This window comes from Melitaea cinxia, chromosome 10 (genome assembly GCF_905220565.1).
Source record: "Melitaea cinxia chromosome 10, ilMelCinx1.1, whole genome shotgun sequence".
Classification (NCBI taxonomy): Eukaryota; Metazoa; Arthropoda; class Insecta; order Lepidoptera; family Nymphalidae; genus Melitaea; species Melitaea cinxia.
In genome coordinates this window covers 4,771,596-4,789,297 of record NC_059403.1, presented here as the reverse complement: position 1 = coordinate 4,789,297, position 17,702 = coordinate 4,771,596, and the positions used below count along the sequence as shown (strand labels likewise).

Genomic DNA, 17,702 nt, shown 5'->3' with positions numbered 1-17,702 from the left:
AACTGTTGATTAAACTCATATTTTGTTATTTATTTCTCGTGAACAGAGTCTGCTACAGACGACGAATGTGACAATGCTCAGCTTGGGCCTTCGACGGCTCCCGCTACTGCTTCCCCAGGAGTTCTCCCTGGAGACGGCGAGCTCGAGTTCTTATCAGTGTCCACCGACTAGCCAGCGCTCGTGGTGAAAATGTGCACCGGGGACGGCGCACGGTCAGGAGAGGCCGTGTTAGCATAATCTCGATTATTTTAATACGTTTCGTGACGTCATGCAACAGTGTTAATAAAAATAGTTCCCTACCCGCTAATACGTTTTGTAACGTCATGCAAAAACGTCAATAAAAGCAGTCCCTACCCGTTCAGAGGGCTCTTTTGCTTCTCGGCTTTCGGAACGATAGGTCGTTGTTTCATGACGAGTGCGTTGATCATTTTTATATTCAAAGTAACGGTTGTTTGCTTGGTTAATTTAAATTGTAATTCTCGGTCATTATTTTCGATTAAGTTAGTGGTTAAGGTTAATTTTTGTGATAATTGTTATATTTGTAAAAATGAGTAATAAATAGAAGTTAAGTGTTCGGTTTCTTTTTTTTTTAAATAAATAAGTTTGTTTCTCCTAAAAAAATATATATATACATATATATATACATATATATATATATATATATATATATATATATATATATATATATATATATATATATATATATATATATATATATCCATGTGTATTTAGTATAAAGCGGTTATTTTAATATTACAAACAGACACTCCAATTTTATTTATTTGTATAGATTTATTATCGTCTAAATGATTTGGTGTAAAATACGAAGTTTAATAAAAGTGTTTATTTTGATATAAAAATCAATTTGTTACTACCAAATGTGCATTAGAAATGTATTATCAATTTTTATTGCATTTATGGTTCACTGTTTTGGTGATAATGGCTTACTCATAAAAGATAGATATATGCTGTCGAGGACTTTTTGTAGGACTAATCAAAATGAACAGTTTTCTTTCATTATATACATGTAACAGTTTTTGCAGTGTACGCCAGAATAGCTCGTAGATGGCAGATTTTTTTCCGACTTAGGTACTTGACAATTATCGTTATATTTTGGAGAATTCACACACTATCTCAAAAAATTATAGCCCATGTGTTATTCTAACGTATAAGCTATATTACTGTGAACTTTCAATAAAATCCATTCGGTAGTTTTTGCGTGAAAGAGGAACAAACATCCATACATCCATACATACAAACTTTCGCGTTTATAATATTAGTAGGATACATACTCGATTCAGCGGCTGACCATCCTACGATACATTACTCGTGTTGTTAGTACAATACGCTAGTGCGATTCAGCAATGTCTCGCAGTACGTTAATGTTATAAAGATTTTTTGTTACATTTAAAAAATAATTTATTCTGATTATTTATGAATAACATCTATAACATTAATTACTTTTATTATATGACTTTTATAAATTAGCAAAATATGTTATAATTTGTTACAGTATGGGCACTTAAACGGCCAATTTCCGAGTATTAAATTATCAATTAAAAGCAGTTAAGTAACGATCAGACAATGAAATTGATGTTTTGTAATTATTGTTACTTCATAATTATGTTTTAACGTGAAAACATAATTGCCTCCAATCATTTAACTTCGGTACCTGTTGGTAAACCAATTTGACTGTGAATCTATACCAGCAAACTTATTTTAAGGGTTTTGTTGGCGAGTTTCGTTCAGATTGGACGATGGTCGATGCCCATTGGATACCACAGCTTAAGATTAGCTTTGAGCATGGCAACATTAAAAAAAACGAGTACGCTTTAGACCACACGACTGAAGTAAAACTTACAAAACCTAACTCTCTTTCTAACTTCACTTACTTATCTATCTTATCCCTCTCAACACCCGTTCGCCTCGCCCGATCACACTTTTCGTAATGCTCTCGTCACACATTCACTAGCTTACTTGCCAAGTCAAGCGTGCATAAAGAAGTTTTACTTCAAAAATGTTAATGTATCTAGTATCTACATTTTTTCTAATATTGCTAGTAATGTCGTAAATTTTGATTTTTTTTATGTACAAGGCAAACATAATTGACCGTAACTTGCTTTCTGTTTTTTCTTCATTTTTTGATTAGAAAATAATTATATTGTTAGCTATGAAGAGAATCGTGAGCGAGTGTCGTGTTTATGCATTAGAAGTTGTCGACTTTTCCATTGGACGCTATGCACTTTTTATTTTTATGTGTATTGTATACATTTTTCGACATTTTGGTAGGTTCTCCACGTTGTCTGGTAGTCAGATTTTACAGAGTGGTTATGTTTTAATGACCAATTAAGTCAATATACCGCGTTGGCGCAACGGTCACAGCTATGGATTGTGCCTGTGGCGCTGGCGGTTGCGGGTCCCGGTTGTTATCATGTACACCTTGACAACGATCGTTACTAATAGTAGGGAATATATCCGTCAATCCATAATCAACCTGCATTGGAGCAGCGTGGTGGGTTAAGCTCTGATCCTTCTCCTACATGGAGAAAGAGGCCTATGCCCAGTAGTGGGACATTACAGGCTGAAGCGTAAGCGTAAGTCAATATACAGGTCGAGGCCAAAATTTTATAGTAAGGGTCATAAGTATTCCTACAGAATATCCAGGAATAGGAATAGGAACGCAACTACTACGTTTTATTACACAATTTAGCGTGGTAAGTTTTATTGCATTTAGGGGCTGTTTTGCCCGTTGTGAAATAACGCTATTTGACGGATGACGATACACAACAGATAAAATAAATAAGTTTTCGATGTATTATTCTTTTTACTCTCGAATTTCACTGTATTTCTATTCGCAAATGTGTATATATAGCTTGTACTTTGTTAATTGAGGTGAAACAAGTTTTAATGGCCTATTCTATCTGCTGCTATTAAAGTTTAATCGTAACTTATGTGCAGGATAACCTTTATCCACAAATGGTAAGACAGACCCTTAAAGTAAAAAAATACTGCAGCCGTAAATGCGAATGACATATCAGACGCAAAAAATAATAATAAATAATTTAAACAGGTAATTTCCATGATGAGAGATATTAAACAAACAACTTTAACCAATATTATTTATACAATACTAGCTTGTATAATTAGCTTTTTAATAAAACTAGCTTTTATAAGTTATATTTACTTTAAGTATATATTATTTATAATATATATTTTTTAATAATGTATCAATAAATCATGAAGAAATTTAATCGAAGTTCTATCAGTTTGTTAGTGACCTCGATCTGTGTAAATGAAAGTGATTATTTTCATAATACCTTCATATTATCTTTTTTGTTTGTTCAATGTGAATAATTACTACAGGGTTAGCTGATAGCAAAGCTCGATTACAATTTAATTTCATATGCATACTTACATACTATGTGGGTCAATGCACAAAGCAATAGTTTCTATCGATTATAATGTCAATCATTAACGACCTCGGGCGGTAGGTTTGTATTATATTTTTCTAGGAAAATCTAGGAAGAACCTATCCACCAAAGAATTGTCTACGGAGATTGAAATTGGTAAAAGTATGAAATAAATTCCCTCTCAAAAATAGCAACCAAGTTAAGTACGCTAGGTAATCTATTGAGTACTTAGTAAAGTACGAAGCTGCAAACTGTTTAATATGCGGGTACACATAGCCCATATAAAGTTTGTACTAGAATTTGTCGCATCATAGAACAAGTCATAAGACAAGGACTCCAGGAGTAAAAAAGCACAACGTCACCGACACGTACGCTAATTTACTCACAGGTAAATAAACCCGAACTTCCTTCGACTTCCGTCAGCTAGACTTCATAACACAAAGCTTGAACACTATGGTCACAACACTTATCAACAAACACTGTTGTAACTAATTTCACACATATTCTCGTAAAACGAACTGCGTAGCGGCTACGGTGGTGTCGCGGGTGAATAGAAGACTGCTGACTGGTTGTGTTGAGGTTGCGCGAGCGCCGAACGCACCGCATTCCAACACTGGTAAACTTACTATACTTCTCTCTTTCTATTCTTAACAATATCCGTTCGTTAGAAAGGAACATGAAATGTACGTTGAATGTCGTATAGGTAGGTAGCCCCGTTATTCATACACACTAAACAGGTAAAATGTTATGACGGTCATTGAAAACTATACTTAATATTCGCCAATCGATTGAGTCAAAATTATGGAATGTCTTGTATGTTAGGTGAATGTTTGATTTATCGAAAGCTAATGTTAAGTGTCGATTTGTTGCGTTGTTGGTCGGAAAATGTTTATGCGAATTACGTTTTATTTATAAAGAGCACCGCGTACGCGTTTGCTAATGAGATTAATTAAAAATGTATAAACTTACGCTTACGTTTTAATTTTGTCTGAATAAAGGTAAATTTTATTTCGATAACATATAATTTCGGTTCGATTTGTTAAATTTATATAGATACCTACCCTATGTATTTCAAATGCAGAAAAAAAAGTTAGATCAATATATTTTTAATTGGCGATTGCCTGCTGCTCTGGTGTAATGGTGCGTGTGCCGTGTCGGCGGCACCTAACACCGACGGTCGCGGGTTCGATTACCGCTCGAAGTGAATATTGGTGTTTATACAAATATTTATTTCCGGTCTGGTTGCTAGATCTTGTGGTTTTCCCTACCGTGCCTCGGAGAGCACGTTAAGATGTCGGTCCCGGTTGTTATCATGTACACCTGATAGCGGTCGTTACTCATAGTAGGGAGTATACCTGCCAATCCACAGTACAGCAGCATAGTGGAGTTTGCTCTGATCCTTCTCCTACGTGGGGAATGAGGCCTATGCCCAGCAGTGGGATTTTACTGGCTGAAGCGATAATTTTAGAGAATATAATAAACACCGGGTTTTAAGCCCCATAGAGCTTTAATTTGTAAAAAGTAACACAATACTAACTAAATTATAATCCTTTTTTTGTAATTTTTATATCGAAAGTTTTATCACTTAAAAAAACATCTATTAAAAATTAATATTGTGAAAATATACGATACAATATTCTATAAAAGAACTTAAAAGGTGTGAATTTGATTTGAGTAATATACAAAATGTTTAAAATATAAAAATTTATTAACTAATTTAAAATTGCAAATACTAAATAGTATTTAGGTACAATAGTTTACCTCATTTGCAGGTCTACCGAAGTTGCAATTTGCTTGATTGGTCTAAATAAATTAAGATAATTAATCTGTGTCTTAGAACTCCAGAAGGAATGTTAATATTGATCGTTTTTACAATTTACGAAGAGTCAGTTTAGTAATTTACAATGTAAAATAAGAAGACTGTACCTTTTTTCGCAAATTTAGTAACGGTAATATGCATGACGGTATTTTAGTATAATAGAATAGTAAGTAGTAGTAAGAATAGTACCTATAGTAACTGTAAGAATTGTATAGTAACAGTAATGTGTGTTAATGTTGAACTCATATTAAAGGATAATTAAATATTAAAACAAGAATTTATTAAATTATTCATATTATATATATGGGAGCCGAGACGTGGACACTGACGAAGGGACTGGTCCACAAGTTTAAAGTCGCTCAACGTGCAATGGAACGGGCTATGCTTGGGGTTTCTCTCAAAGATAGGATTAGAAATACGACTATCCGCGAGATAACGAAAGTAACCGACATAGTCCACAGAATTAGCAAGTTGAAGTGGCAGTGGGTTGGTCATCTGTGTCGCAGGACCGATGGCCGTTGGAGCAGACGGGTCCTGGAGTGGAGACCGCGTCTTGGCAAACGCGGCGTGGGACGTCCTCCGGCCCGTCTGACCGACGATCAACGTAAGATTGCCAGTGTAGGCTGGATGAGGATCGCGGAAAACCGGGATGTCTGGCGCGAATTTGGGGAGGCCTATGTCCAGCAGTGGACTGCAATAGGCTGAACTGATCGATTTGATTGATTGATTGATCCATATTAACACAAGACCCCAAAGGTGGTCCTTGTGGTACTTGATGTAATGAACGGTGGTCTTGTATGTGATGTGCAATAAATATAAAATCGCCAAAGACAGTTGTGTCGGCTCTACAACAGTAACACCTATAAATAATTATAATAATAGTCATATATTATAATAGCTGTGCTTCACAATTTCACCTGTGTTATTTAGAGGAAAAACGTACTATAATGTTTTAAAGCTTAAAGCCTTTCTCGGTAATTGTGTGGAGGTGATGGAGGTAATTGATATTGATGCGTTCAAATAAACAAACTCTTTAGCTTTATAATATTAGTATAGGCTAGTATATATAAAGATCTGACGAGTACTTTTTAAGTTATCCCCAATAATTGCGAAAGCGATTGCTTCAGTGAAAAGTGAATGTAGTGTAACATTCAAACGGTGGTAAAAATTTTGCATAGTGTGTTTTGTTCAGTGTACATTCATTTCATAAAATATAAAACTGCATGACATGCCACATCGTCATACTTTTTCAACAATTGGCAGTATCGCAACTATTGACAACATAAACATTTTTGGACATTGTTTCATAATGCAGTAGACCCTTCAATTAGTACCTACTCATTTGTTTAAGTTTTGTCTTGTACATAATCTAAGATTAAAACTAGACGTGATCTTCACCCATCTGTTTAATAGTCCAGTCATTATATACATTTGGAAATGCAAATGAACCGAGAAAGCCAAATTTTGGATATTACGTGGGGGATGGCTAGAAAAGCTTAAGTTCAAATTGTCGACCAAAATAACCTTGTGGGTTTTCCGCCATCTTGAAAAAAGGGTTAAACTCAGTTTTTTTATCATAACTCGGTTCCCCGTTGAGATACGAAAATTTTTATAGAATACTTTTTTAGATCCTCAGGAATGGGGTTGGCGACAGACGAATTACGGGCTTGAGCCAATTTGCACCACAGCCGCACCCGCTCCACCTGAACTTTTAAAACTAATTTCGTGCAAATGTAAAGGAAAGTGTGGGGCTGCTTGTGGGTGCAGGAAAGCAGGAATTAGTTGCTCTGTTATTTGCCTGCACTGCAGTGGACAGACATGCGACAATGTCGCCAAAGTCGAGATATTATTCAACGACGATTACGAAGATGAAGATTACGAATTTTCGACCGTCACAGCATCATTTCCTGCGATTGAAGAATTTACACGACTCGAAGAGTGTACCGAGGAGGAACTTCAACAGCAGCCAGGACCATCAAAACGGAGAAAAACGTGTGACAATAATGACTACGTGTAATTATTATTTTTGCTGCATAAAAATTTTTTGATTAATAAATTTCATGTTTTTGATTTATAATTTGGCTAGTTTATTCATTTATTTCGTATAGCAATAATTCCCTTAACCAATAATTCCCTTAAAAATAATTCCCTTAAGCAAATAATTCATTCATTTTTACGTTGTGGATACAACCGTGCGAGCGACTAAATCGACACCGGGCACAGTCTTACTTACTTTGCGGCGCGCTAGAGGTCGTAATTTTTCTCGAAAATGAAAAATTAAAAACGAATTTATAGGTCTGAACAGGCTCTACAAGTTTTATTTCAAACATTTTTCGATATTTTTCACGAGAAAAAAGGAAATAGTGAAAAACAATTTTTTCTCCCAAAATTTGTGGCTTTTTTTAACGATATCTCGATAACGATGATCGATACGTGAAAAATGTATAGGACCTTAATTGTAGATCATAAAAAGAGCAACAAAAAAGTATTCTATAAAAATTTTCGTATCTCAACGGGGAACCGAGTTATGATAAAAAAACTGAGTTTAACCCTTTTTTCAAGATGGCGGAAAACCCACAAGGTTATTTTGGTCGACAATTTGAACTTAAGCTTTTCTAGCCATCCCCCACGTAATATCCAAAATTTGGCTTTCTCGGTTCATTTGCATTTCTAACCCGATTTTTCCGACGTAATGACTGGACTATAATGCATAAAAATTAAATAAGTATCTTCTTTAGTAGGTTACAGACAATTCGCGAAAGGGTTGGCTGGAAAATTCCTGGCCCGCCTATATTATATTCGTCAACCGTAATTCAAAACAAACTTTTAGCAGGCAGCCTATGTCATCGTATTCGCAATGAAACAGCGCTTATTTTGATACAATTTATTGCTTAAACTATTTATTGTGAGTGAAAGTAACTAGAACAATATAATTATGTATAGTAAAATAACTGTTTATACCTGCCAATCCATTAGTTATGCCAGGAAAATAATAGGAAACCCAATGTTTGTATTTTCTACTGGCTTCATACTGTCGGTAGACCGTACAAACTGTATTATTTAAGCTCGTAGGTGTATTTTTAAATTAAACTTAATATTACAATTTTGAATTAAATGTAACTTGGCCAGAAATTTTTAGTCAGCCCTTTCTTTTTCTACTACGCTAAAATAAATATAGAAAATAATTTTTATTCATAAGCAGATGGGTGAAATTCATCTCTAGTTCGGATCTCCTACTACTATTGACAAGGGTTACAAAACTCGAAGCTAGTAATTGCTATTTTAGATTGTTGTAAGGAAATATACGGTGGATTTAGAATCCTTCGCAAGATATTGTAGTTATGTAGATAGAAAAAGTAAATGTAAAGTTGCAGTAATATAAGAATTTAATTTTCTACCACTTATTGAGTTTTACATTTATTTGTTTTTACCCCACATTTACAAAATACTAGGTATGAATTGGGACAGGGTCATCAGTTTCAATTATTGAGTAGTAAGTAACAAGCAATGATTAAGTTTAACTTTGTTTTAATGTGTTTTTTATTAGATATTATTAGTTTCAGATTATGTAGGATACTTTGATATTATATTAGCTGTAAATATTGCATTTCAAGGTTATAAAAGTTTGAAAAATACCTAATAAATATTCAAATACGTACGAACTTCCAATTCGTACCTTTTCACTTCGTTTTACGGTACTTTTACTCTCCATAATCTGTCTTAGACTGTCAGTGTGACATTGAAGTTTAAAATTGTTTGGATGCGAGTTCACATTTTACAACCACTACGTTAAAACGTTTGATTTATATAAAGCTTTAAAAACAACGTTGTTGAAATATAAGCATTATTGCATTTAAGAAACAAAACATTATAGCTAGTTTTTCTACTTTTGACTTTCAGTAGGTGTTATTTATATTTCTAAAACTTTACTTACAAACGAGGTAACTTCACATATATTTCGATTTATTTTCAGTATTCATCTGAAACGATGCCTAAAGTACGTCGTAGTCGAAAACCACCGCCCGATGGCTGGGAATTAATAGAACCAACACTGGAGGAATTGGAACAGAAAATGCGTGAAGGTAAATCAATTACTTGTACATCATTTTTTATTTTAATATCACTAGGTCGGCAAACAAGCGTACGGCTCACCTGATGGTAAGAGATTACCGTAGCTTATAGACGCCTGCAACACCAGAAGCATTGCAAGCGCGTTGCCGACCAAATTCCCAGTCCCCTCCAGGAGCTCTGGTCACCTTACTCACCAACAGGAACACAATACTGCTTGAAAACAGTATTATTTAGCTGTGATCTTCTGTAAGGTCGAGATACTACCCCAGTCAGGCTGCTCCATATTTTGAGCAGGAAATTCCTACTGTGCCCTACCTCAGTTGAGTCAGTACATTTAGGCTAAAACAGTTCATTACTAGGGATTCCACTAGTAAACCGTTTGTCAGATATCTAGATCACACAAATACTTAGAATGTTAAACAACATTAACATTTATGCAGAATACCATCGTTGAATTATTAACCTAAAATGAAGTTTTTCACGAGCAAATTGAGATGCATCATTTTAGTTAATCAGAATTGTATAGATTAAAAAAACTAAATAAAATAAATAAGAATGTAACAATCAATATTGTATTGTCTGTATGAAATTGTAGTTTTTTCACTGTCCTTAAAAGTTGTTAATATTAACATTGTATTAGAAATTTACTTTGAATCACTATTCCATATATTATTTTAAATGTTTATTGTATCACACAATTATTTCTAAAACTTTCAAGTTACGTAGAATTTTTACTCTTACACTTTAACAATAAGACTTAATTTTAACATTAGGGGCCATCTATAAATTACGTCACATTACAAGGTGACAAGGGGTCCAAATTTTGTGATATTACATTTCTAAATCAATACATATAATAAAAATGTGACGGATCGCTGTCTGTACATGGAAGATATATGAAAAAAATATTATTGGGACCTTTATCAATGCAAATAGCAACCGAAACAATGATGGTAAAATTTTTGTCTATTTGTCTGTGCTTTTGTGCACGCCAATTTCAGAAACGGCTTATTCGATTTAGGTGTGATTTTTACTAATATATTGTGGCAAGTTTAGCTTAAGATTTATTGTTTGTTTCATATCAATTGGTTCATAAATAAAAAAGTTATGCCAATTTAAAGAATCACATTGAAAATGTAAATACCCAAGATGTGGACGAAGTTGCAGGTACAGCTAGTATAATGCATATAATTGTTCGTGTTAAAATAATTCTAACTTTCATACTTATGTTGGATAGATGATTATATAGAAAAATTATATAAATGGAAATAAATAATAATGTCGAAAATGATGTTTTAATTGAATATATAATAATTTATAGGTGTAAAATTGTAAAACATGTGACATCTTAGTGAAGAAGGGTAAGTACACTAACAATAAGTAGGTTCTCAAAAATGTGACCATCAATGACAAGGACGGGGGAGGAGTCAAAAAATTGTGAAATTTATGTGACTTATTGTGTGTGTGACTTATTATATTTGGATGGCCCCTTTTAGCATTATTATAAGCTTTAATAAATACAATATTACTAAAAGAAATAATTAAAATAATTTCAGCTGAAACAGAGCCGCATGAAGGAAAAAGGAAACAGGAGTCTCTTTGGCCTATTTTCAAAATACATCATCAAAAGTCTCGGTACATTTACGACTTATTCTACAGAAGGAAAGCTATCAGTAGAGAATTGTACCAGTACTGTCTCAATGAGAAAATAGCAGATGCAAATTTAATTGCTAAGTGGAAAAAGACTGGTTATGAAAATTTGTGCTGTTTGAGATGTATACAAACTAGAGATACAAATTTTGCCACAAATTGCATATGCAGAGTACCAAAAAGCAAGTTGGAGGAAGGAAGAATTGTTGAATGTGTTCATTGTGGTTGCAGAGGATGTTCTGGATAGCATGCAAAGTTAACGGACAAAAGTCTCATGAGCAGGGAAAGGTTTTCACAAATTGAGGGTTTGGACTAAACTTAAATTAATCTATGACAAAAGTGATAACGGTCGAAGTATTGTACTTGCGATTTAATTCATACAAACTGTAAATGTTAAAAAAAATAAAATAGTTTAAATAATTTTAGAATTCTTTATTTATTATAGAAAATTTGGAATTAGAGAAAAATTAACTTAAAATGTATTCTTAAATCAAAATATTTAACCAAACTTACATACTTTTACAGCTTATAGTAATATAACCAAAATTATAATTGTGTTAGTAAACAGTCTTACCTACTACATAAGTAGAAATATAATAGTAGTAACATATTGCCACAAAAAAATCAATCTAGAAAATTCAATTTGAAAATAAGAGACTATACTTATTTAACATTTTGTTGATCTTATTGATTTAAGTACCGTTTCTTACCAGTATTAAAAATTAAATAGAAAAAGATATCAAACTGTAACAGGTTTGTTTCCTAATTCTTTAGAAAGTTCTAAAATAAGATCTTTATATATAATAGGATTCATATTCTTGCCCAGTAAGTAAACAATAAACCAGTCTCCAAATCCAATATTTTTAACAATTTTTGAAACAGTACGTCTTTTAACATGTCTTAGTTGGCCCATAATCATATATGTGCGAAGAGGAGGCAGGCAAAATACTAAGATACGGAAAAAAACTGCAGCAGTAGACAGTAAAGTGAGAAAAATGAGCCAAAACCACAGAATAATGAAAATTTTTTCATTTACAATGTTCAGTGGTAATACACAAAGACGATCTTTTAACTGTAACGTGCCCGATGGACCATATATTCTGAACCAGCACTTCGTTAGCTTAGGAAAAAATTGATCCATAGGATTTACAGAGGAAAAATCTACAAAATTTGTTGGAACTCGAGGAATGTGTGTAAACGCTGCAACTGCTGCACCATAGTTTCGAAAAGCTCCTCCCAAAAATAAATCCAATAGAAAGATTTGACCAACCTATAATCAAAATTATCATTTTAGTTTGGTAAAACTACATAATTTGGTGGATTGACTGAAATTTGTCATACAATACTGAATATATATATGGATTGGCTGGAGTGTAATTCTGAGGCTATTCATAATATAAAAAGTTTAATAAAATCTTAACATATAATAAAATAAAGTCACCCCAGGCTGTGGGTGTGTTTGTGATAAACTTAAAAACTATTAAATATATATTTATGCGGTTTTCACTACTATACAGTGATTCATGAAGGTTTTGGTGACTCAAATGATTAATGAGCAAATTTATTAGTTAAAGTTTTAGTGTAGATTTTTTAAAACACTGGTTTTTCCATTTGAGATACAAAGAAACAATTCATGGTGGAACAATTCTTCTTTTATAAATCTACAAAATAGGCTGTAATGGTTATTTTTTTAAGGATATCTAAGTATATGCATTTAAATTTCTCAAAAAATGGTGAATTACAATACATATAAAACCAACTCCTCTGCTGTATCTGTCTGTTTGCGATAAACTAAAAAACCACCAAATATTTTTATCCACTAACAAACAGAGTGATTAATGAAGATTTGTAATATGTTAAAGTTTAGTGTAGATTAGCAAAATGCCGTATTAAGAGTAATGAGTATTAGTCCTTGTCGACTTAAATACTACTTAAAGATCCATGGGAACCCCCATACAGATCAGTAAATAATATTAAATATATAAAATAAATAAAAATGTGTCATTAGAATAGTCGAGACATAAGTATATTGAAATTTAATATTAATTTTTTGACACTTAATTTTACAGAATTTGAAAACTTACCACATTGATAAGGTTTAGAACCTCACAGAACGCGTAGCGCAAGGCATACATGTTGTGGGTGTATAAGTTGGTATAACTCAGATAAGATACCAGCTCTCCACGCCTATACTCTGACCAGTCCTTTGTCACCATTGGATTAGCTAAACAAAAATATTATAAGATTAAGTACTTTGTCTTTACTCTTAAATCTTTTTAACCGACTTCCAAAAAAGGAGGAGGTTCTCAATTCGACTGTATTTTTTTTATTTATTTTTTATGTATGTTACATCAGAACTTTTGATCGTGTGGACCGATTTCGACAAAAATTTTTTTAATCGAAAGGTGGTGTGTGCCAATTGGTCCTATTTAAATTTATTTGAGATCTAAGAACTACTTTTCGAGTTATATCTAATAATGCGTTTTTACTTGACGCTTTTTTCGTCGACCTACGTTGTATTATACCACATAACTTTTTACTGGATGCACCAATTTTGATAATTCTTTTTTTGTTGGAAAGGAGATATCCCTAGTTTAGTATCGTGATAAGGAAACCAGTATCTGATGGTGGGATCCCAGAGAAATCGAGGGAAACTCTCGAAAATCCGCATAACTTTTTACTGGGTGTACCGATTTTGATAATTTTTAATTTAATCAAAAGCTGATGTTTATCATGTGGTTAAAATTTTATCGAGATCTGATAACTACTTTTTGAGTAATCTTAGATAGTGCGTAGTTACTTGACTATTTTTTCGTCGATCTACGTTGTATTACTTGTTGATGTAATTGAAGTCAGTTTTTTTTTCGTTTGCTTGCAAACACAATTATTTCCATTTTAAAGTTTAAATTTTTTTCAGATCTTAGTTTTCATATATTTTATTGTCTTATCAAATTAAATCTAGTTAAAAACTGAGTTTAGTATTAATTTTAATTTCAGTGTAACCTAGTGGTATATAAAGAATTAAGAAATCATTTAGTTAGTGTATAGAAAACTATTAAAGAATATTTCATTTAATATACCTAATCAGATACAATAATGCATAAAATATACCTAAATCGGATGCTAATGCCTTCAGTCTGCCTCCTTCCCACATCTTCCAGAGATAGCGTGGAGTGTAAAACATAACAGCTTGCCCCAGCAACACAAAGCAAACCCACTGGTAATATGTATGCCTTATCTGCTCATCGTTTATACTTTTATTAGGGCCTATGCCTGGATATGCCATATGCTTTCCCTCAACACCTTTAAACAAATTAAAATTGTACAAAAAGAATAACTATGTATAAATAAATTACCAACTAACGAGGATAAAATGATGTTCACTTACCGACAAGCCTACTTTTCAATGTATATGTTCCATATATCCAGCAATAACTGTTAATGGCATCTTTATCAACCTCTGTTTCGCTTTCACTCATACAATGTATAGGTTCACCAAAAAATTGTTTCGTAGTAACTAATAATGTGAACACGAGTAGTATTATTACAGTAAACTTATAATGCATTCGAAAAACGTTATTATCCGTACAAACATTTTCAAATTTTAGAAAAGAACGAAAAGGCATGAAAAGATCTATCATCGTGATAGTTTATATATTATACAAGTGGAAAGATAATGCTATTCCTCTGCGATGACCGCACCACAAAGATATACTTAAATTAATTTAAAATCCTAATAGATTTTTGACTACCCGCTAGATTCGCTATAAATAATTAAAAACACTTAAAAATCCACGTTGCCTAATTAAACAGGAAAATTAGAAGGACGGAAAACGATTCAATTTGTGTAGTGGCTGTTTTGATTTTATGCGATACCTAATTTTTGTTTAAGGGCGTTACCGGATATAACAAACAACTAAATAATTCGCCAAGTATACGGATATAATTTATGACTTAATATTAAAATGTTTATTATGTATAATTCATTCTTTTAATACGAAAAAAAAAAAAATCTTATTTTGTAAACTTTAATGACAAATGAAATCAAAATTTTCTATTAAATGGTAATAATAATGATACTTATCTATAAACATTGTCCCCATTATAATGATTATAGGTATACGCTCAGGTATACGAATATAATATAAGACAACATTAAAATGTTTGTTAATAAGTAGTATAATTCATTCTTTTAATACAAAAAAAATCTTATTTTGTAAACTTATTATTTATAATATTAATATTAATACGTAAAGCAAAAACTTTGTACCCTTTTTTACGAAAATTGCGCGGACAGTTTTTGTTTGTTTAAATGTTTTAAGGTAGGAGTGACAGAGCCATATTTTTGTGAAAAAGGTATCAAAACATCGACATAAGTAGGTATCTCAAGATACCATTCTTGAGAATGTAACAACACCATGTCAAATAAACAAGAGTGGTCCTTTCAGCAAGACGCGGCACCGGCCGGGTCATAAAGCTCGATCCAACCAATCTTATGATTGGAAGTGAAGAATTTTCCCATCGAAAGAATGCGTGCTTCTATTGATAAATAACTGGCCTCAGCGTTTAAAGGACTGTATTACAGCTAATAGAAACCATTTCGAATAAGCTTTATATATTTTTAATGGTTTTATATGAATGTTAATACATAACTAACACACTGTAAAAGTATGAATGTTACGTGCAATGCAATAGAAAAAATGATTTTTTTTTTAACAATTTTTAGGGCGACTATAGGTATATATATTACTTATAATTTAAATTAATTATGGTCGAATTTCGACCACAGAGCGCCACTAGTATTTATAAAAATACTAGCTGACCTGACGAACTTCGTATCACCTTATTTTTTTCTGAAATATAATAATAACATAATATATCAAAATAAAATATAGCCTATCTTTTAAGTTGGATCAAACTGCACACGGTGTGCAAATTTGACTAAAATCGGTTAAGTAGTTTAGGAGTCCATTGAGGACAAACATTGTGATACGAGATTTATATATATTAAGATTTTATGATGGGATTAATTGAACACACTTTTGTTTATTACTTTCTATAATTATATTGTAAAAATAAACGTACCTATTAATGTTTAAATTTTGGAATTATAAAATCAAAGAAGTAATAGATGGTCAAATTTATCTTGTACAAGAAGCCCAAAATATAACGGAAACTTTTAATAAAGCGGGTATGAATTGGAATTTGTAATTTTTTTGCCATATGAGAGTAGGAAGTACCCACACAAAATCTCGAATTCGCTTTATATTCACTTACAATTACAGCCGCAAAGCAGTGCGGACTAATATCTGAATCGTCGTAATGTACTATGTAGCTAACTAGTTATGTATGAATGTACGGGCATACCTTCCGAACGATTGCACAAAATTGGATAAATCTTTTTTATGTTAATTATCATCAGGACAAGGTTGGTGAAAACGAATTTTAAAATTTGACACGGCTTAACGTGCTCTCCGAGGAACGGTAGGTACGATATACAAAGGTATCTACTTATTAGAGCGGTATCAGCGACGTCGTTATAAGTACATAATTATACAAGTAAGTATGTGTGCTTGCTTAAGATGAAACTTACGTCCCAAGTTTTCTGTATATTTTGGGTTACAAGACATAAAAGTTATTTAGTCTAACACTGAAGGTCTGTATTTTATGAACTAATATTTACGCGACAGTATTTAAGATATCTTCTTTCTAAAAATAAATAAATGATGAATTACAGCTAATTGTCATATTTTAAATATTGTGCCTACACCCTGAAGAGAGAACATCCTGAATTTCAGGTAGCTCAAATCTTGTCTAGTTCCATCAAAATTAATTTGTACTTTTAGCGTGATAGGTATACGGCGAAAATACGAACACAATATTTGCCTATCTACATATTTTTGGCTCTAGTGTCGACTATAGAGTATAGAGAGACCTTTATAATTAAGATTACTGTTGTAGTTTTATTATGTGTGTTTATTTGTTGCACAGACACTTTTATTATTACTTCTTTTATTTGATTTAACTATCTCTTATGTAAAAAAAATATAGAAAAGCAGTACACGTTATTCACTTTAGACGCGAAGCTGAGCGAGTGAGGTGGAGTGGAAGTGAGCTGGTCAGTTGCATATCTCATAAAAATTAACAGTAAAAAAAAACAAACTGTAACAAATCTTATTACATTAAAATATGAAAATGTTTAGTACACTCGTCACTAGATGGCGTTGACCTCAGTACATCACGCTATCAAAGTTATACGGAAGAATGAATATACTTTCCTGACTACCAATTGTCAAGATGAAAATATGCACTTCTGGTAGTACATTAGTATCTAGCCCTTAGTTCGTACACGATCTTCATTGAGTGTCCTTGCCGTGCCTTTCGGCCGGCTGCTCTCAGAGTCTCACCTCGCTAGAATAAATATTATTCTTTTTTTTTTATTGTAGAGTGCTGTTGGCCCTATCGTTCTTTACAGCGTCACCGGTGAGAGGGCCGGGTACTACAGACACCGGCCGTGAAGGAAGAAGGGGAGCCCTCTGGGAGGGCTCGGGGAAAAACGCACGCCCTAAGGGTGTCTCCTAGCGAGATCGAACCTCGGCTTAGAGCGTCGTCGGAGTGGAGGAAGCGCTATACGGAGCGCTGAGACGGCTTACGGACGGTCCGCTACGCGCCTAGGCGCGTGCGAGCCGTCAGAACGCGGAGACCTCGCCCTCGCCGGCGGGGGCGGTGTGTGTGTGTGTCCTGTGTGTGGT

General features: G+C 33.1%; 3 protein-coding genes and 1 long non-coding RNA gene across 5 annotated transcripts; 2 read left to right on the top strand and 2 right to left on the bottom strand.

The window, feature by feature from the left end:
- Nucleotides 1–2,059: 2,059 nt before the first annotated feature.
- Nucleotides 2,060–2,441, bottom strand: LOC123656939. Its single transcript, XR_006743624.1, has 2 exons — nt 2,280–2,441; nt 2,060–2,235 (listed from the first exon to the last, which is right to left on the bottom strand). It is a non-coding gene; the product is annotated as an uncharacterized LOC123656939 (long non-coding RNA).
- Nucleotides 2,442–2,976: 535 nt separating this feature from the next.
- Nucleotides 2,977–7,280, top strand: LOC123657189. The gene is made up of 3 exons (XM_045592767.1): nt 2,977–2,997; nt 3,708–3,798; nt 6,858–7,280. Exons 1-3 carry the CDS (start codon nt 2,977–2,979, stop codon nt 7,244–7,246), a joined length of 501 nt encoding a protein of 166 aa, XP_045448723.1. The 3' UTR covers nt 7,247–7,280.
- LOC123656937 (protein BUD31 homolog) lies at nt 3,925–11,370 on the top strand. Of its 2 annotated transcripts, none has more exons than XM_045592547.1 (3): nt 3,925–4,026; nt 9,203–9,311; nt 10,857–11,370. In XM_045592547.1, exons 2-3 carry the CDS (start codon nt 9,218–9,220, stop codon nt 11,195–11,197), a joined length of 435 nt encoding a protein of 144 aa, XP_045448503.1. In that variant the 5' UTR covers nt 3,925–4,026; nt 9,203–9,217; the 3' UTR covers nt 11,198–11,370. The 2 variants fall into 2 exon arrangements, with proteins under 2 accessions (XP_045448503.1, XP_045448502.1); XM_045592546.1 differs by lacking the exon at nt 3,925–4,026 and adding an exon at nt 8,966–9,128.
- A 9-nt stretch (nt 11,371–11,379) lies between these two features.
- Nucleotides 11,380–14,643, bottom strand: LOC123656936 (innexin inx2-like). The gene is made up of 4 exons (XM_045592545.1): nt 14,339–14,643; nt 14,062–14,253; nt 13,035–13,174; nt 11,380–12,220 (listed from the first exon to the last, which is right to left on the bottom strand). Exons 1-4 carry the CDS (start codon nt 14,589–14,591, stop codon nt 11,690–11,692), a joined length of 1,116 nt encoding a protein of 371 aa, XP_045448501.1. The 5' UTR covers nt 14,592–14,643; the 3' UTR covers nt 11,380–11,689.
- Between the last annotated feature and the right edge of the window lie 3,059 nt (nt 14,644–17,702).